Raw genomic sequence first — 23,844 nt, 5'->3', positions numbered from 1 at the left:
CTCTCGACCCAGCCTCTCTCAAAGCGCTCTGACCAGATCCTGAAGTCCTTACTCAGCACCTACTCCCTCCAAATGGGATTAGCCTGAGTCAGGCTCAGCAATATCTCAGAATCTGTCGATGCTAATTTCTCTCTTGCAGGTGCTTAGCTAGAGCAGGGAGGGGAATAACAGGGAGATGGACAGTCAGGGCTTTTGTCTGATCAAACACCGAGTAAAACTCTGAGAAGGGCCGTCAGAATTTAGCCTATTATGGTTAGAGACCTGCATAAACACCGTGACAAAACTGATGCGTTGGCCAGGCTGCTTTAGAGTCCAGCCCCAATTTGTCCCTGTCTATTCAAGCCAGACTCAGGTCACCCGTAGAGTATTTGAAAGAGGCTGCGATGATGCAGAACACCCACATCTCCATCCCCATTCACGGCTCCGAGGAATGCTGAGAAGGAAAATGAACCTTGTGGGCTCTGTACAGCAAAGAGCCATGGCCATCCCCATTCCCCCCGAAGGGAGGACCCAATGGCCACAAGAACAGATGCTTCTGCGGGTGCATCAGATGATACTTGTGTAATGGATGCACAAGGCAGCGGGAAGCCCAGGCTGTTCCTATAGCTGTGTGTCCTCACATTACAGCTACCAGACACTCCTGCTCTGTGTACAGGGCTTGTGGTCCATCACGGGCACCTGGGCTCAGTGTGGCAATAGTCCTGAACAGAAGTGAGCCCATGGCTCCAGCTCCAGAAAGCGGGAAGGTCAGGCTGAGCCACTGGTTATACTGGGAGCATGACTCAGCTGCCTGCAAAATCTCAGTGGTTGGAGATGGGATCCAGGCTTTGTTTCCTACTGTGCAGTTGGATGGCAGCGATTCTGTCTGAGGGAAAGCATGTGCTAAACTCGCTGTGCACTGCTGGGGGAGGGAGGGATGCACACGAGGAAAACACTTGTGCCCACAGCAGGTAAGGAACGGTGCCAGCATCGTACTATCACTTGCAGACGACGGGTGGTGGGCAGAATTCCTGCCACTTTCTAGATTCGTAAAAACACCTCCTCTGGGTCCAACAGCAGATTGATAGAAAACACAGCCCACGGAAGCAGTCCCAGCCAGATGGCGTGTTTTGAACCCCTGGTAATCTTGACAACCTTTTGCAGCGTTCAGAGAGTTTGCCCAGGAAAAAAAAAAAAGCTCCCCGAAATGCCTGGATGCAAGGAGCGGTCCCGGCAGCATCCGCTCCTCTCTTTGTCTTCTCCGCCGGGCATCTCCCGGCGGAACAAACCCGGGAGGCGGCTCCGGGAGAAGAGGCAGCGGGGGCTGCCCAGCCGCCGGGGAGGCGGGTGCTGGGGCAGGGACCCGGGCAAACAAAATACCCCTGCGGCGTTGCTCCGCCGGGGATCACCAGCCGGGGAGCACGGGGAGCCGGGGCGGGGCCGGCCGGGCGGGGCGGCCCGGACCCCCCGCCTCCCCCGGCACCTCCCCCGGCCCACAGCCCGGTGCCCGCCCGGTCCGGAGCGCGGCGGCATCGCGGCCGGAGCGCGGCCATGGGCTCCCGGATGAGCCGGCAGAGCAGCCTGGAGGAGGAGAGCACCGAGGAGCCCTGCGCCGGCAGGCTGGAGGGCGGCCGGGGCGACTTCCACCTCTCCTCCCTGCTCCTCCACCCGCAGAAGCTGCCCGGGGTGCTGCGGAAAGCCTCGCCGGCGCCCTACGTGCGGCGGGTGGGGTGGCTGCGGGAGATCCAGGCCACCATCCGGGAGCACAAGCGGGAGCACGCCGTGCACATCCTCAGGCTGCTTCGGAAGGTAAATGCCGCGGGCGAGCCGCGCCCCGGGGCCGCCGCCCGCGGGCGGTGCGGGCAGGGCGGGCAACAAAGGGCTGCGGGCGGCGCGGGCCGGGCCGGGCTGGGCTCTGCCGCCTCGCCCCGGGGTACGTGCGGGGCGGGGAGCCGGGGTTTACGGCCCCCGCTGCTCGGCGGGGCGGGCGCGCAGCCCCCCGGGGCCGGGCCGGACTCTTTGTGCTGCCTCTCGCCGCTCCGCGCCCCGGCGGTGCGGGAGCCGCCCGGCTCGGTCCCCGCCGCGGCAGGCAGGAGCGGCTGCGGGGAGGCGACTCCCGCCCTGGCTCCCGGCCGCCTCCCCGTGTCCCCGGCCCGGGCGAGGGGCACCTGGCCCGGCTGCCCGGGGGCGGGCAGAGAGGAAGGCTGTGCTGTGCTGCACGCAGGAAAAGGGGCGTCCAAGGCTCGGCTCTCCCCATCCACGCCCCTCCGTGCCAGCCCCTGGGCGCGCTCAGGATCGATGCCCCCCAGAGAAAAGCCACTGCCATCCCACTGCCGCCACATCCCAATACACCTGCCCCGCCAGGCTGGCCAAGATGTGTCTTTGGGAGCACCCAAAATGGTTTTGGAGAGGACCCCTGGGACAGCCTAGGCTGAGAGGAGACGTAAAGGGGTCGGTGTATCAGCGGGAGCTCGTTTCGGCTGCCGCCATTCAGGAACAGAAAAGCCAGTGTGCAGACAGCGTGGTGCCTAACTGATGCTGAGGACAGAGCCCTGCTGCTGGAACAGAGCCATCTCCTCCATCGCTAAGTGCTACCGTCACTTTCCAGGCAAACTCAGCTCCCCCAGACTGCAGGCAACTCTGCAATCAGTAGCTCAGGGGACAAATCCTCCCTCTGATTTGGACATAAAACACCGTCAGTGCTTAGCTTATCCTGTTGCTTCATTAGATAATGACCTACTTCATCTTGGGAACATGCTGAGTTTCTCGCCATAGTGGCGAGTAACCTTTGGGCGTGAGTACGTTGGAGCAGGGACTGGCTTGCTGGGATGCTTGTACAGCCATGCTACCAGCTGCAGGGAGCTGCATTAACAGCCCTGTCTCTGCTCTGCACGTCCTGGGTTTTACAACACGTCCAACAGTGGTGGTCAATGCCCCAGGCTACCAGCAAGTTGCACACTCATGGCTAAGAATTTACAGGACCAAAAAATTACGTTTCTACTTTTCCTGTCTGCTGCCTTAGTGTCCACATGAGGATGGTTAGCAGCACCACAAACACCCTTCTTGCCACGCATATAGATAGATAAACCCTCAGCAGAAAGCCTGTATGTGTGCACCGGTATGGCAGACAAGGGTTGAATAAGATTTCAAAGACATTTTTGGAAAGGCACTATTACAAGAAGCTTGTGAAGAAAAAGAGGCAACCTCTCACTTCATGAACATGGCGATGTAACATGAACAGACTTTTGTAGGGTATGCCAGAGGCCAGAACTACAGAATGTCATTTTCTATAGTGCTCAGCACCTCTCCTTGAGACTGAAGCACTGAAATCCCCCACAGACCTTGGAGATCTCCAGAAGGTCCATCTGTGAACGGCCAGGGTTTGAATGCTAAGTCACAGGGCCATCTGGAATGGAGGTTCATTTCTAAGCCCTCCTTTCAATGCAGCCTGCCAGCTCCTTTCAGGATCAGTTAAACAGTTGGCTTCCCCACATCTGCGCTGGGAATTACCACGTCCTGAACGCTCACATTTTGTCCACTGCCCTTCCAGTTCCCCTCGTTATTCCTGGTCCCCATCTCTGCCTGTCCATGTCGAAACAGTGACCCTCTGTTCATCTGCTCACGACGGAGCAGTGGGACATGCATCCTGCAGTCACAACACAGCTTTCCTCCGCCAAGTAAGACGGGAATGCATCCAACACCACCCCAAAGCCTCCGGTTCGTTGTGTGCTCAGAGATTTCAGAGACAGAGGGCTACACCACTAACGCATGCTGCACCCTTCAACAACTGAACACAACTGTCAGCCAGGCTGGGGTCATGTAATCAGAACCAGTCCTCCTCACATGTCCAACGTCAGCTTCAAAGAGTACTACGATCAGCCTTTTTTCTCATTTACAAGTTTCCCTCACTCCTCAACTGAATTCAGCCCTTAGCTTGGTCCCCAGTGTGTCCTTCCTTACGCAAGCTGGCTTACCTTGGCAGTAACACGCTCTCAGGAGTCACGGATTAATGCGTCCCAGGTGAGGGTCTGTTTGTTACCTGTAAAAAGAGAGATACCTTGTTCACTCTAGTGGACAGCGAGGATGTTTAACACCATACCTCATCACTGTGCCTCGGGCCAGGGTGCAAACACCCCAGAGAAGGCACAGCAGTGGTGAGACCAGAACCGCAGCCTCCCCAAAGGAGCAGACGTGCTCAGCCAGACTGGAGGACGCGGGCTCCCGATGCGTGCCTCCCGCTGCAAGGCAGCCCGCTGCTCCCGGCAGACACAGACCTCGTCCAGCCCTGCAGACGTAATTGTATCTGCCAGGGTTTTTTGACCTGTGGTCTGCAGACCCCAAAGGGCTGTGGACTGCTCCTAGGATGTTAGGAGGCTGTATTAAAGTAAAGCAAGCGAGCCAGCCAGAGGCAGATCCCCTAATAATATGCAAGATGCTAGCGTTTTAGAAGACTGCAGAGAACAAGTGCAAACCACAGGTGTACGCTCATGTACACTTGCACCGTACAGGAACACTGGGACAGCTCCATTGCACGTCACCCTGCTGGCCTCAGAAACACCCACCTGCAAAAGACGGGCCAGCTTTCCTGCTGGTCTGAGTGGGCATCGCTCAGCTGAAGCCAGGGGAGACATTAGACTTACACCAGCAAAACGTCTGGTACAATCTGATTTCCCTGTGCTGAGACAACGGCCAAGCATCATTTTTAAGATAACAGCACTAAGCCAACTGAACTGGCAAGACTTACAATATTCCGCTGTCTGCAGCCACCCTTTAGGCGGCACAAAATTTTCCAGGAAATGAGAGGGAGAGAGGGAAACAAGAAAGATGAACCAGAAAATGCCTCTGGGCTAAGAATTTATGGACTATCAACGTGAAGTGAATATTTACAGCTATATTATTTATAAAACCCTTGCAGGCAGGATTTATAATGGGAACGCAGATTCATCTTAATGGTACAGCTCCAATTGGAGGAGTTTAATTACTGCTCTGACATCCACTGCTGCATGCCCAGCTATGCCATCCTCTCGGCAGCTTTCTTCATCTGTGCCTATTACACTTGGCGTAGGAGGCTCCATTTCCCTGAAGCCTTACGGTTAAGGGAGACATTGGCATGATGCCTTGGTACGCTCCTGGCTCACATCCAGCTGTGCGTGGCTGTCTGTCCTTCAGGGCTGATCCACTGCTTGGGTTCCTTGGTTGCTTACGGGTGTCGTCTGTGTGCACACAGTGACGGGGCTGTAAAGCATTTGATTTATTCTCCCCTTCTCCATCAGATCTGTAGCCAGGGTCTCTTTGGTATTGTGCTCTCTGCTCGATCCAAGCATATCCAGAGCAGGAGAGAGTGGATACAGCACTGGCTTTGATTGCTGCTTAGGGTTAAGATCCCACACCTCTGCCAGCTATGGTAATCTGGTGATCTATGTGTGTACACCCAGCTTTTTTTTTTTGCCTTTTTTTTTTTTTTTTTGAGCTCTCAGTGCATCTTTCACTGGGTGGTGCCTGAAGTACACATTCAGTGGAGCGGCGCGAACATATGGGGCACCCATTTGCTTATTCATTTCTGCTTGCAGCAGCGTACAGAACGGGCACAGGACTTGTTTCCTCCCTCAGCTGAGCCCTCCTTGTCAACTGAATCAGACCCAGCGCTATCCCCATTAGGGAGCTTTATTGTTCTGCATTTCTACTCCTGGGGTATTTTTTTCTGCCCTCAGTGTATTTTCATGTGAGTATGTGATCTCTCTTTCTCAGATGCTTTCCCTCCCTCCCCAGCTCTGTGGTACCTCCTGATTGTAATAACCGTGTCAATATATTAGATCTTAGCTTTCCTCTTAGCAAGAAACAGCTTAGTTCTTTGCAGTATCACCCATCTGACCCCTGGGGAAGCTTTTTTTTCCCCAAGGATGCTGAGGTTTCCTCCAGCACATCCAGAGGTGCCCCATAGCCTGGTCCATGCAGGCAAGTCCCATGGACCACAGATGTTCCCCTAGCTCGCACTGTGGAAGATGGGAAGAGGATTCCCCATGACTGTTGTGTAGAGCTACCTATAAATTTACCATTACACCCAAAAGACAATACTGCCAGTGCTTAGCACTTCCCGAGAAATTCAAAGCACAGCTAAACTCATGCTGATGGGCAGGACTTTTAGTCAGCCAGCCACCACCAGGGCGTATGGCAGTATCTAAATATCTGAGAAAGGTTTGATTCTTCCAGAAAAGCTGAGATTGGGGAAGCAGGTTCAGAGCCAGCCTTCCTGCTTGGCTTCTTCAGCACATTCACACGCAGAAGCTGACAAAACTGTAAGTTTCTCTGGAGCTAATTCTCTCTGGGCTCCAGCCAGCCTGGAAATGATATTGCTCTCACCTCCCTGCGGTAAGTGGAAACAAGGCGGTCAGTCCCTAGGCTGACTAGCTCAACTCGGCACTGCACCTCATTCAGCTCTCTGGCTGTCCACATCCCCCATCACAGTAAAGCTGGGTCAGACACACCTGCTTCACCTTTGTTGGATAGTCTCCTGTATTGAGCAACCAGCTGGCACCTCATGGGATTTACTTTCTGGTTTCAAAACACCTCATGGCGAAAGCTCCAAGGGAGCCTGCGTATCTGACCGACCGTGTTTTTCTTGTAGGACCTGGGACTGGAAGGAACGTTCCTCAATGAAGTGCTCTACAAAAACGCGACTTTCCTCAACTTGGTGGATCCCATCTCCCATGACTTGCTGATGAGCCTCGCTAGAGATCTGCAGTGTCCCAAAAAGGTGAACCCTTCCCTCAGCTCAACGGACGTTTTGCGACATAGCACTGATGCAGAGAGAGCCCTGATGGGGTGGCTGGTGCTGGGTGGTGCTCTGCAGTTCTTCAGAACCAGCCCGTGTATGCCCTTGGAGTGGTAGCATACAGATTGTTGTGCATATTTCGGTAGAAATCAGTTAAAACCACCTCAGAACATGAATGCAACTGAAGGAGGGGGCGGTTATGCACACAAAAATCAGGAATTTACTTTTTGTGCCAATAATAAACTTGATGACAGGGTACAGGCCAGAGAAAAATATATGGGGCGGATGGTGGTGCCACATTCACTGGTATGCCCCAGAGGCTCAAAGCAGCTAGCTTATGGGGGGCTTATGGGGCTGCAGGGGGGAACAGAGATCTCTGCTCCTCTGCAGGAGGAGGACAAGAACCTCTCTCTTCCCAGGCCCTGGGCCATATGCAACTACCCTAACCCAGCATGACATCCCCCATATAACCTCCCAGATCTCCGCGTAAAGAATGGTGCCGTAGGAATATATTGCAACTCAGGGTTCAAAGAGCAAATGTGTTACGCGCACAGTATCCCTGCAGCGCTCCGGCACTTTTGTTCAGAGAATGAAGAGAGCAAAGAAAGGCAAGGCTGAGCGCAGACAAACATCGCAGATACCACAGCCCCACAGCAACACCAGCATCTACTTCTGTTACCCTTTGCCACCACAAACACTTGGATTTGCAATACATCCATTTGCTCATCAGGCTTGGCAAGTGTTGTGTTTGCTTTATAAGGAGAGCAATAGAGTGAATTTCTTTATTCAAAGAGATATATTAAGTACGCGCAGCTCGGAGCAAACAGCGGTGCCCTAGGGAATACATTAAGTGCCTGGTGTAGATTAGTGGCATTTCTAACCTTGTTCTGCCACCTCCTGAGGCTCTCTGATAACAATTAACCAGTCAGGTCTCAATAGCCAAACTACACTTAGCCAAAGTTTAATCATCATCATCGGGCTGCAATGCAGCCTGAAAAAAATCTTCTTTTCGAGTGTAATTTGTGTGCAAATATTATAAGCATCTAAAAAGGAAGAGGGTGGGTTGCAGGAGTGGTACCTCTTAACCATACTTCCCGTGGCCTCATCTCCAGCTGTTCTACCAGACCATCTCCAACCTCACGCTGTGCAGTGCCCTTCAGGGGAGGCAGCACGGGGGGACGTTACCCCGCTCCAGCACCCAGGTGCCTAGCAAATAACCACCTACAATTTCTATATACCTCCATATACCACCCCTCCTCTGTTTTCATGCCTTATAGATGCACGTGCTTATCTACGCTGACACGTGTGCCATCATATAGATAAGATTTTCCCCATTCCTAAGGGAGATGTTGAGCACCTGAGCTGCCCCTCAAAGCCAACGGGAGTTTAATTAAAGGGGTTGGAGAGACTCAGCACCCTTCCCAGCACAAACATCGGCAGACCACATCCCCTCTCCGACCCTGGCTGAGCATCTGGTGGGTGTAACTGCATTACAGGCAAGCAGGCCGAGCGCAATTCCCAGTCTGTCAGGGGAAATTAAATCAGTGAGGACATGGGAAGGAACAGGAGGGTAATTCTCAGTTGTGAGCCAACAAATGCTTGCAGAGCATTGTGCCAGCTTCTGTGCCGAAGCCTGGTGTGCACGTGCACCCACTTGGAAAGGTTTGCCGTTGTAGGCGACAGCAGGGTGCCAGTTGCAGCCTTGCCAGTGCAGTAATAGTCTAGAACAAGGCACCTAACCCAAGGGCACGGGGCAGTCCCTGTGGGGTTCCTAGGGGAGCTGGGACAGGGATCAGGGGGTGCTCAGCTGAGCACCGAGGCCGGGATCCCCCTCCGCTTGGCACAGCAGAACGGCCACATGCTGGCAGCGCGTCCCTGGGGAGTTCGGCCGATTCAGTGACTGCTTAGGAAAGTCACAGTGCAGCTGTTGGCCCACAGTACGGCACTTTAACCGCTTGCAATAAAGAATAAATTAGCATATTCCCCAACAGCTTTACTATATGTTTACCTATCAAATCCCTAAATGCACATGTTGCACCACAGCTGGAGGGCTGAGGAATGGGAACGGAGGTGTCTGTCAGCATTTGGAAAATACGATAGAGGAGGCAGAAATCCCAGCCTTCAGCAGCTGCCATTTGCCATTCTGCTTCACCAGAGGAAGAGAAGTGCTGTTCAAAGTCACGGCGATAGAGAACACGTGCAAAAATAAACCCAGGACAGTAGCAACCATCTTGGTGCCATCTTTTCCTGATGAGCTACTGCAGGGGCTGGAGGAAACTGCTGGCACTGGAAAGCTCCTGAACTCAACCCTCCAGGAGCAGAACGGACCGCAAGGAAGTAAGACGGAGTACGGGGAGCTCGCTGGTTCCCTGTCCCGGCATCTCCCAGCTGGAGCACAGGAGGGAACAGAGTCAGGGTGCTGCTGCAGGAGGAGCAGGGATGTCCCGGGCACATCTCTCCCAGCAAAAAGCACCTGGGAGACGGGGCAAGGGTGCCGACTGCTGAACTTTCCACATGAGGGGAACACATGGTCAGTCCAAAGACAGTATGCATTTAGAGTTTGGGAGGCATGGCAACAAGGTAATTGATAGAAATGTGGCGTAGTCCACACAATGAGTTGGCAGCCTGTCTGCCCAGCTGGGGACGGGTGCTGCTGAGAATGCAGCAGCGAGGAGCTGGGACACCCATGCTGTCGCCGCATTGGGCTTTTTTGAAAGCGGAGATCTTTTGAAGAAAAGGGCATAGGGGGTCCCTGCACAGAGCCCTTCTCACGTTGTCAGCCACCCCTGCCTTCCTGGGTCTTGCCTGGCCTAGGGCAGGACCCCCTGCCACAGCTCTAGAAAATAACCCCCTCTTCTGAGCTCCGCTTGCTCCTTGGTAGGGTGTGAAGTGGCAGGAACATGCTGGCTGGGCTGGGGTCCTTCCCGGCAGCGCAGAGCTCCTACTGCTCCTCCTCCTCCAGCCCAGGAGGAGATGGCATGTGGCACAGAGGCATCTCGGGCCTTCTCACCATTCCTCTTTCATCCTCGTTCCCTCTCCTCTTCACCTCCTCCCCTTTATACATTCCCCTGCTCCACTACCACCTCTGTTCCTTTCCCATCTTCCTCTGTCCTCCCCCTTGTCTCCGGTTCTGCTGCGGGGCACGCAGAGGCTAAGCTGTCCCTTTGCTTTCAGGAATATGACCCCTGGAAATCCTCGGACAGGATCTGCAGGCAGCTGATTTACCACCTAACTCCCCACTCGAAATGGCACCGTCACGGCATGCCCCGGAGGAAGACCCAAGCGTGGTAAGCAGCCCGGCAGGGCCAGCGCGGACGGGCACGGAGGGGGATCTGCCAGGAGAAGCTGGGCTGCAGCCAAGCACCATCCCAGTCTGGCACTACTGCCCTTCTCGGAGAAAGGCAGGGCTGAAAGCCTGCGTGGCAGCCTCTGCTCAGTCTCTTGGAAAACCTCAGCCAAACAGCGCAGGGTCAGTGCCGACAGCCCTCGCCCTGATCTGGTTTGCTATTTACTCCTTTTTACGTAGGCCTGCAGTTCCTCAGCCTCTCCCAAGCGCGTCGAAATCGATCCCACTGAAACGGTGCTTGCACAGCGCAGAGAACCCCCCCGGCAGGGCTTGCGGGGTGTTTGGCCCCAGGAGCATGGCTAAAGCTGGCACCTTGCAGACACACGCACCCATGCAGGGCCGAGCCAGCCCCCGGCTCCGCATCCCACTTTGTCCTTGCCTATCCCAGTACAACGTCCCTGCCTGCGGGGAAGGTCTCCCGCTATGAGGCACTACCGCGAGCTGAGCGCCCCATTCAGCAGGAACCGCTTTGGGGTGGCTGGCAGAGAGGTGACCGTCCTTCCTTACCTCCCGCTTCTCTGCCAGGACCAGGAGAGGGACCGGAGATGATGCAGAGCCTCACGCACAGGGAACCCCACTCCAGGCACGTTGGCCACAGACAGCTACCGGGTGGCAGCTGCTTTCCGCTACTACAAACATACTCAGACACCCACACTTGTTCTCTCCTTGACACTTGCTGGCTTTTCTAACCAGATAAAGAGCAATCCCTACTTTTCAATCCACCCCTTCTCTCCTCATTTTCTTCGAGTAAAGCCCGTTCCTGTGACACAGATCACCAGTGCTGAAGACAAGACAGAGAAGTGACTAAGAAAAGAGGAGCTCATGTCAGCCCCATGAGCCTCACAGGAATAAATGCAGGATCGGGTAAAAAGAACAGCAAAATTGGCAGCACTCTGAGAACGGCCTCGGGCGGTCCCGAGACTTTCAGAGTCTTTGATGCATGCGCCAGCAACTTAAAATCCCCCACGGGAACTGACATTTCCATCATACCTTTCGACTGACTCCGAGGCAGATCCCCAGTGCATCTTAAGGAGTAAAATCCCTACTACCACGATTTCCAGGCCACCTGCCCCTCATACCTGTAGCCCCACTTTGCCACTGAATCCGAGCCCTCCGTGACTTTCGGTGCTCTCGCCGCCAGCACCCCACAGGGCAGGGCCGTTTGTGCCAGTCTGCAGGCGGGAACCACAGCACAGAACAAGAGCGAGGGACCAGAGCTGAGCAAGTCCTTTTCCAGACCCACGCAGTTAGACGGCATTTTCCCTATGGGGTCCCGCAGAGCGCTGGAGATGCAGGGAGCGGGTCTGACCTCATCCCCGTCCCCTCCCAAGATAGAGAAGAGAGGCTTAAGGATAAGACGTGCTGGAAACAGGGAGAGCTCTAGAGAGGGTGGCTGTCTCCGTTCCCTTCCAAGCTCCCTTTTACTGAAACCTGGCCTCATTCAGGTTTTCCAAGGGAGAGATCCCTCCCTGCCGCTACCCAACTCAACCCTCTGCCCCCCCCGCCCCGTTTGCAGGCAGAACAAGCTGCTTCTCCAGTTGGAGAGTCAAACTGGAGGTGTTCCCTCCGATTGCCCAGCCTGGGGAGAGCAGAGGACTGCCTGCTGCAAACTCATCACTTACTAACAACACAGAGAGCAGGTCTGTGGCCAGAGGAAGAGCTCTGGGCCCCGTCAGCCCAAATCCCACACAGAGGGGCCAGGCCCAAAGTATCGGCCGGGTACAGAGCACCCGTGAGCACAAGCAGGGAGAGGGCAGCAAGGCAGCGTGCGAAGGAAGGAAATACAGGTCTAAAATGGGTGGCTCTGCCTGGCAGCCAGGGCCAGCTGCAAGGTGTTACATAAGGTACAAAATAATTTTGATTAAATATTAAACAGCAAGGCTTCCTCTTTTAAGACTGGAGAGGAACTGGTTTGCACTTTGTGGCCAAAGGCGCCTGCAGAGCTGGCGTCCGAAGCCGCTGCAAGAAAATGGATGTGGCCAGTAGCAGGAAGGCAAGAAATAGCTGCTTCATTTGGAGATATCAGGGCCTAATTTTGTCCAGCCAGGCTGGTTTTATCTGATCCGAATTCTCCACTTCCCTCTGTCTGCTAGTGAGAGTATTGTACTATAATCTCTGTCTCTGAACCCATGCCCTTGGCTTGCACCCTTCCTGCCCTCAAGGTCCCGTAAAAAGCACAGGTCTAGCAGCAGTACTTTGAAGGCATTTCTAAAATCTAGTGGGGATTTGGGACAGCAGGGAGGAATCGGTGCGTGGAGACCACATTCAGGAACTGAATTCTCCTCTCGCTTTTTCAGTCTCCTGGGCTCTGGCTTCTGGCTTTCACAGAGCTGATGCAGGACCCCCTTGTTCTCTTCTGAAATGAGATTTCTGCTTTCTGGCAGCATGTCAGATGGGTCCAGGAGATAATTAACAAGCCCAGCCATACAGAGAGCTTAGAGCAACTGCCAGGTTTTAATTACATTTGGGCTGTTATGGAGATGTGGTATGGGAGACGGAAAGGACCTGCAATACTGGAGCTGGATCACGCATCGGGTGTTCCTCCCCACCGCCAAACAGCAAACCAGCAGGTCAGAAACTAACTGTATTTACGTCCCCATCTACTCTCAGTGGGACCCAAAACATCCAGCAAGTACAAACCCAAGCCACCCATGAACTCATAAAGCAGAAAGGCTAAGATACATTTCTTCAAGCACTCCTGTTTCAATACACAGCAATGCCAGGACATCGGGAACCATAAATTCTATTAAGAGCCAATCAGACTTCCACCAGGCAGGAACAGTCTTATGCTATTCATGCTATAGAGCCCAACCAGATACTAAATATTCACAAAGAGACTAAGTCAGCAAAGCATCAAATGCGAGAGCCTCCAGATACACACAGATACGTTCCTCTAGACCTCCTTAACCACAAAACCTGCTCCCCACTAAAGCCAGAGGTCCCACCTGCTTCCACTACCACCTTCAACACTGACGTAGCTCCCCACTAAAGTCCCACCTGCTTCCACTACCACCTTCAACACTGATGTAGTCAACCCAGGGCTACGCCTGCAGCAAAGGTGCAACGTGCCTTGCGCAGGACACAGTGGGCTGCTCTTTATCCTGTTAGCCATTCCTCTGAAGAGCTACCCACAAAAGTGACTGTAATACGGCACCCGGCCCTGAGTCTGGGAGAGAAGTCAGCCCACGTGCTATTAGCGGCTGAATGCCCCGGGCCAGAAGCAGAGGCCATACAGAAACATGGAAGGGAAAAGCTCATTGCAGCACAGCAGACTCAACGCAACAGCAGCTGAAGCAAGGAGGAGAGATCCGGCCCAGGCTGCGTCCGTTTTCTCTGCTTGATTAAACCGTCAAAGGTGATGCTGGGAGGCAGTTTGCCCTCTGCATCCATGCTGGTGCGTTCTTGACAGTGGCCGTCTGCCTTGTGCAAGGAAGGGTTAGCAGCGTCAGCTGTGCAGCCCCCCAGGGAGACTATTTCAGCTGCCCAGCTGATACTCAGACAGGTTTGCCACACTGAAAGCAAAGGGTTCAATTCTCCTTTCCTGCAAAATCCTCTCTCAGGTCTGCAGCTTCCAGCCAACAGCCTGCACCCCACCTTGCAGCTGACCCTGCTTGGGTTGGCTGCCCAACCAAACTGTTGAGCTCTTGGGGGATTTTCTGGGGGTTTTAAAACTAAAAACTCAAAAGCTGGAGGATAAGATTTCTACAGCAGGGACCAGCACGACCTCACTGCACAATTGACTGTCCCTTATATCCTAGCGGGAATTCAGTTTTAGCACCATTTTACATTTGTATAGCTCACTCACACTTAATGAGCAGAATACATCCTGGAGTGTTGTATAACTCCGGCTTCACTTTCTCATTAAATTGATGTTTATAGTGTAAAGAGTAATGGATTAAGAAATGCTCTTCTCCGCAGACATCGGCTTTTTCGGCTATTAACACCACTTTTGACAGATGCAGAATTTTTGGATGTTATTAATTCTTTTTTTCAGAAGTCTTGAGGATGCCTTAATTCAGCATTGCAGGAGAACTACATGTTCTAGTGCAAGTGTCACCATCTGCATCCCTGAATCCAGGGGTGCATTACTTTTTGAGGGCAAAGCCACACTGGACTGCAATTCAGAGTGGAGAGGGAGAAGGGTAGAGGCAGCGTTTGTCTGGAGAGCTAGACCACAGCCTAGTACTGCAGCCAAGCAGCTGCGGGTTACAACTGAGCTGTCTCGGCAAAGCCACGTCAGGGAACCTTACGTATCTTCCACTTGCATCGTCCCCAGAGCTGGCTCCTTCAGTGTAACTACTTCCTTTCTTGAGTGCAAAGGATCAAACCTGAATCCACAAAACACGCAGGCAATAAACAGAGTGATCTTTACAAGCAGCGTGTTCCTGGCACAGAAAAAAACCCCAGATTTTTCACAGTGACTGGTTCTGGAAGAGCAAAGGCAGCTGTGTGCATGGAGTAAATAACTCCCGAAGTGTCTGCATCTAGGCTTTCCTTTCCACAAGTCTCAGCACAGTTTTACTTTGCTCATCTGAGTGAATTTCATTTTGGAACATCTTGGCTAATCCAAAGCTGGGCGGAGAACAGAGCATCCCTTCTGGGCTCATTGCTCTGTTCCTCAGATATTGATGTGCATTGCTCAGACACTGCGGCATTAGATGCACTTTTAAAATGCAATGAAAGCACCTGTGTCTAGAAGACCGCAAGGAAACAGCTCTGAAGGGCTTTGGATCTTTGGGTTTTTTTTTTTTTTCCCCTTGAAAACATCACTCAGGGCTGCAGATGACAGCTCTGGCAGTCTAGATCCTAGCCTTCACATGGCATGAGGTGAATATTAACTAGAGCTTCATGTCACCCTTATGCAACAGGGTGAATAAGGCACCATCATTCCTGCTTTAGAGATAGGAAGCCGAGTTAGAGAATACCAGTCGGGTAACTAAAGCCACATGGCAAGAGTCATATGGGAGTACAGGAGCTGCCCCACACAATGTTTTCAAGAAGCTGCTGTCACAGAGGTGTCAGCTGGACAGACATGAGCTGGTGAATAAATTGTGGAGAGAGGCAGGAACTGTCCCCTCCCCTCTTCTTACAGTGCAGAGACCCCCAAACACTACCCGTCACCAGGGTTCCCAGCAGCACCAAGAGGCAGGTGCATCTGCAAAGGCTGTTGGTGGCAGAAAGGGTCATCCAGCAGCTTGACACCGCCCTGTCACAGATCAGAAGGAAAAAGTCCAATATAGGCAGGCAAGAGAAGCAGGACACTTTGACAGAGATAGACAATGAGTGAAGTAATGGAGGCTGGGTGGCAGATAGTAGTTAAAAGGAATCAGCAGAGACCTCTTGCACAGTTGAAGGTCTGACAAGAACATAGGCTGATAGGTGACATTTACAGTGAGGAGGTAGCATTATTCCCTGCTTTGCTAGGCTGGACCTAGATAAGGAGGGGAAACAACCAGAGGTCTTGGATGGATCAAGTGGCAGAAGGAGGAAGGCTAAGGGTTCACAGCTCTCTTGAACACACCTTCAGGGACAGAGTGAAGGTGACAGCAGAGCCAGGAGGAGGAGAGGCACTCAGCTGCATCATCACCTACAGATATCCATGTCCTACTCCAGCTGCAGAGGGAAGGTGGTAGAAGAAAGGGACCGTCCTTCTTGGGGACGGGATGCCATCCAGAGGGACCTGGACAGGCTCGAGAAGCAGGCCCACGTGAACCTCATGAGGTTCAACAGGGCCAAGTGCAGGGTCCTGCACCTGGGTCGGGGCAACCCCTGGTATCCATACAGGCTGGGGGATGATGTGATCGAGAGCAGCCCTGCGGAGAAGGGCTTGGGGGTGCTGGTGGATGAAAAGCTGGACATGAGCCGACAATGCGCGCTCACAGCCCAGAAGGCGAACCATATCCTGGGCTGCATCAAAAGCAGCGTGGCCAGCAGGTCGAGGGAGGGGATTCTGCCCCTCTGCTCTGGTGAGACCCCCCTGCAGTGCTGCGTCCAGATCTGGGGCCCCCAGCACAGGAAAGACATGGACCTGTTGGAGCGGGTCCAGAGGAGGGCACATAAATGACCAGAGGGCTGGAACACCTCTCCTGTACGGACAGGCTGAGAGAGTTGGGGTTGTTCAGCCTGGAGAAGAGAAGGCTCCAGCGAGCCCTTATTGCGGCCTTTCAGTACTTAAAGGGGGCTTATAAGAAAGATGGGGACAAACTTTTTAGCAGGGCCTGTTGCAACAGGACAAGGAATAACAGTTTTAAACTAAAAGAGGGTAGATTTAGACTACATATAAGGAAGAAATTTTTGCAGTGAGGATGGTGAAACACTGGCATGGGTTGCCCAGAGATGTGGTAGATGCCCCATCCCTGGAAACATTCAAGGTCAGGTTGGATGGGGCTCTGAGCAACCTGATCGAGTTGAAGATGTCCATGCTCTTGCAGGGGGGTTGGACTAGATGACCTTTAACAGTCCCTTCCAACCCAAACTATTCTGTGATTCTACCTTTGCGCTCCCTTCTCTCCACGGTGAAGGATCTCCCCACAGCTGATCAAAAGAACTCAGGTGCAAGGATGGAGATGCAACTGAGGGACTTCTCATGGAAGTGGCCTGTTTGTGCACTGCCTCCATCTTCGCAGAGGCGCTGGGCCCAGCCTCAGAACAGCTTGGGCTGGGTTAGTCTAGGTCAGTGCTTTTGAGACTTCTCTTTCCTCTTTCATGTCTCACTAGAGGCAGCTAAAGCCAGCCCTGCACAGCAGCACCCGGTGCCACAGGGAAGCAAAGCAAGCAGATTATGCTAAGTAGGCGATTAAAAAGCCCAGAGTCCATCCCCTAAATCACTGCTCAAAGAGCAGAAGCCATCCAGACATGCCTGTCACTAGGTCCTATGCAAGGAAGAGCAGCCAAGAGATACCCAACTCATGGCCAATTAGCCACTACTGGCAGTGCCTGTTAATGAAGGAGGGGATGCACAGTGATGGGAGTCTCTGGCATCAGGAAAATTTTACATTTGGAGGCAAATTAAATGTAAAAATAAGAGGGGGGAGGCAGAGAAAGCTGGTAATTCCCCAGAAAGACAGGCAGGGACTAGTGGGCATCCTTCATTACTGAAATCCTGTCTGATGCTTATCATCTCCTCCCAGCCTCTCTCCATATGATGGAGACAAGGAAATGAGGCTGGGACTCCAGGAACCTGAACATTCTTGGGCTGAACAAGCTCCTCCAAACCCCACAAAGCTAACAAGATCAAGCACCGCTGCAGCTGCTGCAAGTCCCACCAGAGCCATTACAGCCATTACATTCCTGTAATCAGGAGCCATTACACCCCTTCCCTGCAGCCACCAAAGAATTTAGCTGATGAGCAAGAAGTTGCTTCAGCGCTAATAAAAAAATGTGCTGAGCCCTCAGCTTCATGGACTTAAAGAAGGACCTGGAAGAGGGCCTAAGGGTTAGGTGCCTTGGGCCAGGTCCTAGAGACAACCAACTAGCAATTCATTTCAGATCTCCCAATTGTTTCATCTCAAGACAGCTCTGAATTTGCTTACATGAGCCAAGTTCCCCAGAGGCAGGAACAGTGACTGAGCCTTATGTGGGGAGAGGAAGATTTTTGTCCCAGAAAAAAGGCCAAGGGAGGCACAAGATGGTTTCATCCCTTTCCCAGCCCACATTTCTGATTGAGAGATAGGGATCCTTCTTCCCACACCCGCAGGTCCCTCAGACCCCCGCGCCGCCTGGGCTGATCCTGCGTGGATCTCGCATGCCCAGGCTCACAGGGCAGCCTGGGGACTGCTGGCTAATGCCCGCTGAAGAGTAGAGTTGGCACCTAGGGAAGGGATAAGTGGGAGAAAGGCCAGACCCCAAGGAGGGAGTTGGGAACGATGCAAGGAACAACTTGTTTCACACGAGAAACAAGGAGGTGTACCTAGAAGACCTCTCCTTCCCTCAGGAGGGCTGGGCTAGGGCTGCGAGCAGGGCGCTGATCCCTTATACACAGAGGGCGGGCAGGCACCCTTCCTCACTGGGTGCTGCATCTGGCTCCAGGCAGGCAGCAGGGCACAGGCTGCTGATTGCCCTTGCTTAACGTTTCACAGGATTTCTCGCTCGCAGCCATTTCTCCAGCATCTGAGGGAGCGGGGGTTTGTTTCCTCTCTAAGCTGGCTGCAGATAATAACAAACACAGTCTGCTTCCCTGCGCCCAGGGTCCAGATCCTTGTTAGGTGCAAATCCCCACAATTATAAATCCGCACACAGCACCAGTTGCGGTAGCATTAGGTTAATCCAGCCTCCAGTGCTTTGCCGTCCTCTGCCCACAAGTCCCGTGGGCATCAAGAACCATATCGCTAAGTAGCTGCTTTGTCTCGCGCACACACACAAAAAAAAAAAAGCTTCTGCATCTGAAGCAATCTTTAAACCTATTTTACTTGGAGAAATTAGGGGATAATAGATGACCCATTTCCCTGGAAATAAACCTGGCATTTTCTCAGCTGCTGCACAAGTGTCTGAGAGCTTGGGGTCCTGTGTATCGTGCCTCCCCCTGCCCCAAGAGAAATAGAGCTTAGCAGAGCTCCAAAAAAAAAAAAAAAACCAAACCCCAAGCGTCAGATAATTCAGAGTAAAGCATCTACCCACGTCTCCCTGTCCCTTTTCTGACAGCAGATATATTTACCTCTAAAGCAATAGAGGAGAAGGAGTAGTCAGCTATTCCGTGCCCTGCCGCAGAGATGGTATTTAGCTGCGCAGGAACACCAAGGAGGCGAGGAGGAGAGCTGCCGGGGTTCAAAGCACGCGTGGGGCGTCAGGTCTCACGCTTCAGCACTTCCCAGAGAGCCGAGGGGCTGGCTGCAGCATTAGGGGCTACATCCACCGGGGCAAGGCTTCTACAGACATCCCTGCAAGAGGCGTTTTTACAGGCAAGAGAACAACTTAAACATGGGAGGAGCCGACAGTGCTGGGGCAGGAGGCCCAGAGTCACCCTGGCAGGTACCGCAATGAGGGCAAAAGGAAGCAGCAAAAAACACAGGCGAGGAAAGAAAAACAAGGCAGCGAAGGAGGGAGGGAGAGCCCTGGCACAGGGCAGGAGGCTTTAAGCACATTCAGCCAGGAGCAGTCCAGTCTGGAGAATCAATTACGGGAAGATAATTTGTCTGCTTGATTAAAGCCTCCTTGGGGTCTCGGCTTGCTGCTGGGGCGAGCGGCAGAAGGTGCCCGCTCTGGTCCGAGCACGACCCGTGACTTCGGAGTGCAGTGCCTGGGCAGCAGGCAGCGGGAGGGGAGCCCCGGCGGGCACAGACAGACAGCCGTCTCGCTTTTGTCCTCCTGGCGCTTCCCCTCGCTTATCACCGCCCGCACGCCGAGCCCAGCCCCTCGCAAGGGGACCCCGGGGCCGCCCAGACCTGCCCCCGGGAAGCAAGAGCTGCCCCTGCAGCCGCGGCTGCGAAAGCGGCCCCGAGGGCCGGGGCGCGGCCGGGAGCGGTGCCGGCTCAGCCGTGCCCTCCAGCGGTCCCCGCTCCAGCCGGTTCCCATCCCAAACTGGGAGCTCGAAGGCTCGTTCCTTGTAGCTTTGCAAGAGGAAGGTCAGAGGAGGCTTTGCACAGACTCGTACGAGGCTTGGGGCCGGGGGCTGTCCCCATGTTTGTGTCTCCTTTCTGCCCCCCCCCCCCCCCCCCCCCCAGGATCTGCCATGGGCTGACGGCACAGAGGAAGAGAATTTCCAGGAGCCACAGGCTGCATTTGCAAAAAACAGGCACTGAAGTAATTACAGGCTTGCTTCTATGCTTGTTTATCCTGTATTCCCCCACGTCCCCAACAAAGTCTTGTTCTAAACCGATATAGGCCAGAGAAGGCTTCCATCGCATCTCTTGCGCCAGCCCCTGCTCTATATAGGGGGCTATTTCCCCTATTCAGCCAGGTTTACACTCAAGATTAATTTCTCCCTGCTTAATCTGACCAATATGAATGCACACCTCCACTGTGCATTTGATGCTTGGTTTTGCTAGAACAACAAGTGCTCCATATCAAACACCCGGATAAAACATCTAGCACAGCTAAAGGGATAACGTCGTGCCAGGGCAGACCTGGGACTCTCCCAGTTTGAGGCCAGTCCCTGATAGATTTTATACAAGTTGAACCCTCTTTTGTGGTAGATTGTGCTACACCACTGCCAGTGGTCGGTGACAAACTGTGCAAAAAAAAAAAAAAAAAAAAAAAAGCACACATTGTTTTTCCAGGAGAGTTGAAGAAATACAGCTCCCAGGCAGGCTGGGCTGCTAGCGAGCATCCCTTGGACTACCAGGGAAAGGGAGGCCAGCCCAGTGCCATCCAGACTGCAGCAAAGAGACCTGCACCGCTGCTATGAGCAACGTGGTTGATTAATTCTTCACAATCCTGTCTCTGGGGCCCCAATATTGGAGAGAATCTTCAAGAGAAGGCCCTTTGGAGAACTCACGTGTGTGCTTTCAGACCAATTATAATTCACCAGTACATCAGTCTCTGCTGTTTGACAGCACAGACGAGCGCTGCTCCCCTTGTCCCTCCTGCGGTCCCCTGAGGAGTAGTCTGGGTCATGTAAAGTGTAAACATTTAGTAAGTAATACATAAGGCTCTTTTAAACCCTTAGGTCTGAATATAAGTTACTCCATGCTGTTATTACCTCTCTACCACGCGAGCGCGTTGGCTCAAATGCATGCTTGCAGATACCACCTCAGCCTTGCACAGTGAATTCCCACAGGAAGCACAAGGACGCACAGAAGTAGCCTGAACAAAGTGCTGCTAAACCCAGAGCAGGAATTTGTGGGCTTGAGAATTGACAGGGCAGGCCACGAGGTCTTTCCACCTCACGCTCCTACAAGGAAGCACAGCTACGGGTTTGCCGGTGCTGAACGTGTCCGTGAAGGGCTGTTGCCTGCACTGATGCACATTTATTCACTTGTATTATCACATGCTCATAGGGGATTATTAAGGACCGAAATTTCCAGGATGCCATGAACTGCATATGTAAAGCAAAGCTGTAGAGGCAGCGTCACATCCTCTCCACAGCTGCAGAAGGGCCTGGCAACGCTAAGGCTTGTAGGGACATTCTCACCTGCCACGGGAGCTCCTGCGGTGCTGCAGCCTCCTCCAAGGAAATTGCATGTCCCCATGTACCCATTGCTCTCAGGGACTGGCTGTGCCACAGGTGTGCAGGACACTACAGAGAGCCAGATAGGAAGAGTGGGGACCTTCAAATTGGTGGTTAATTCTTAACCCACCCTGCTCCTCCCAAGCTCGACAAGGCACTCACAGACCCGCTGCACACATGATTAATGACACTAGTGGGCATCCTACTAGGGCTCCCATAGCCTTAAAGCTAGACGTGTCTGACAGGACAAGACTAATGTCACTTACACTAAGGGATTAGGTTCTCATATGTTACACCAACACACATTCCTACTCAGTCTTGCAACGTATCCCCACCAGCTCCTATAGCCCACAGCTCCCACTTCTCACAGCACTCTCACAAACCCACAGCCCATCATAAAACTCCACATCCCACTCCCTTTGCACACCCGACAGCCCCACAGCACGGCTTTGCCTGCCGTACAGCTCGCCCACCTCCTCCTCACGCCGCTTGCCCGGCAGACAGCAAAAGAAATGGCTGAAACCATCTCTCTAGATTTCTTTTAGCACCCTTATGCCCTCCCCGCCTCCTCACAGCTGCAGCAGATCCCAGATGATCTGCTGACCACAGAGACCCAAATAGGCAGCCACTGGTGCTGCTTACTGACTAAGTGCTGCTTGGGAAGGCTTTTAAAGGGACATGCAGTAAATCCACTCCTGGAGCGCAGTTTGCCTATAGATTGTTTTCCTGATAAAATACCCATTTCTCAGCCCTTTAACACTGCTGTCCTCTGCAGTAGCCCTGCAGCACAGTCTGTTCACAACAGACCTTGGCATTTGCCTGGAGAGGTGGCACGCAAAAAACAGCCCCCACACAGCGCAAACCACTGCACTTAGAAAGTTTCCTTGCCTTGGTTATTTTCGCTTTCCATGCACGAGCGTCTGTACATGCGCATACAGACAAACCCTCTGAAATGTGCTAGTGGAAGACGCTTTAGCATCCTACGTTTAGCCAGTTCTGGCAAAGTTTTTGTGTAAGTGCTGAGAATATCCTGGAAAGCCCCAGGACACACAGTCTGCCCAGAGGCATGGTGCAAACCTGGTGCTTGTTTCCCAGATGAGCTCCATTAACCCTTTGCTTAACGTTCTAGCCCAGGTTCTTAATGAGTTCTCCCCTGTCCCAAGTGATCTGACACTTGGGTGAGAGATGGATGAGAGTGGTCCCCTTAATGATCTTTCTCTCTACCCCTTTCCATCATTAGCCTGAAGACCAGCCTGCAGAAGAAGGTGAGCCAGGACTGCATGGATTTGTCAGGGATCCCCCTGACCATGCGGGATGTCCACCGCATGGCCTACTACCTGCAGAACAACGGCGACCACCTCACCTCCGTGGACCTGAGCTTCACCGAGCTGAATGACGACATGGTGCGCCTGCTGCTGCCCTTCCTCTGGGCACTACCCAAGCTCACTCACCTTTCCCTCAATGGCAACCGACTGACGCGGGCGACCATGAAGGAGCTGACTGACACCATGAAGGACATGAACAAGTTCCCTTGCCTGGCCTGGGTTGACCTCGGCAACAATGTGGACGTCTCCTCCATGCCGCAGCCATTGCTCGTGGGCCTGCGCAAGCGCCTCAGCCAGCAGACCACGCTGCCTACCATCTATGAAGCGCTCGACTGCGACTCGGAGATCTCCAGCGGGCATGAGGGCAGCCAGCCAGAGGATGAAGCAGCAGGAAGCACCCCGCCACATGCTTTCTCTCAGCAGGGCTGCGAGAGGTGACTGGACAACAGCCTGGCACTGGCACACTGAAGCCACCCCAAGGAGAAGTCTTGAGTACAAGCATCAAGCAGAGGGCCAGCTTTACCGGCTTCCTTCGGCTCTTTCCTCTCGCCTTCCCTGACATCTCCCCCCCACTTGCTGTGAGACAAAAGCCTGTCGTCCCCCCACGACGTGCTCCACTCCCTCCCCTCACTGCCAAACCCATCGCCCACGTTCCAGAGAGGAACCAGTGACTTACAGTGAACCTGGTCCCCAGGCAGGGTCTCACTGGAAGACGGGAAAAGACCTGTCGGAGTCAAGAATATCCTCCAGCAGCCATTGGGTTGAGGGAAAGGGATGGGGGGCAACCTAAAACAGAAACAGGCTTGTAGTTTACTTCCTTTCTTCCTGTTCCTATGCACCTTGGAAACCTTGGGACCTGCAGCCTTGAGTGTGACAGGAGGTGCCCCAAGAGCCTAGCTGCTGTGGAGCTTAGTTGAAGGGCTCAGAGGCCAGAGCTGGAGCCCGGCAGTGTGTCTCCCTCTTGTGTCTGGCTCCTTTTGTTTTGTTTTTTTCCTATTGTGTGTTTTGTATTAACGTCTGAACAAAGGGACTTGGTCAGAGACCATTGGATTGCATAGGCTGGGGCGGACACATGGCTTGGAACTGCAGCATCAGGATATTTGCTGTGTGACCGGGGTGAGAGGGAGGGGAAGGAGGTATGTGTTGGTGGGAGCATGGGGGATGGGATGAGTTGGGATGGGATGGGAGGAGAGGGAGGGGGAACAGTCTTGTGGATTAGCAGGATTGGTTTCAAAAACTGTGCTTTTGTACTAAAATTACAAGTTCCAAGTGAAATTGAGGAAAAGCAGACAGCTAAGCGCATAACTGTGGCACTAGA

The 23,844-nt window shown here is 53.4% G+C and overlaps 1 protein-coding gene across 1 annotated transcript; it reads left to right on the top strand.

The window, feature by feature from the left end:
• The first annotated feature begins 1,471 nt into the window (after positions 1 to 1,471).
• LRRC75B (leucine rich repeat containing 75B) lies at positions 1,472 to 23,636 on the top strand. The gene is made up of 4 exons (XM_075516085.1): positions 1,472 to 1,788; positions 6,605 to 6,733; positions 9,926 to 10,038; positions 22,442 to 23,636. The coding sequence occupies exons 1-4, from the start codon at positions 1,531 to 1,533 to the stop codon at positions 22,962 to 22,964; spliced, it is 1,023 nt and encodes a 340-aa protein (XP_075372200.1). The 5' UTR covers positions 1,472 to 1,530; the 3' UTR covers positions 22,965 to 23,636.
• The last annotated feature ends 208 nt before the right edge of the window (positions 23,637 to 23,844 follow it).

Source organism: Mycteria americana, chromosome 13, assembly GCF_035582795.1.
Source record: "Mycteria americana isolate JAX WOST 10 ecotype Jacksonville Zoo and Gardens chromosome 13, USCA_MyAme_1.0, whole genome shotgun sequence".
Lineage (NCBI taxonomy): Eukaryota > Metazoa > Chordata > Aves > Ciconiiformes > Ciconiidae > Mycteria > Mycteria americana.
The sequence above is the reverse complement of the archived record's forward strand: the minus strand, read 5'-3'. Positions and strand labels throughout refer to the sequence as shown.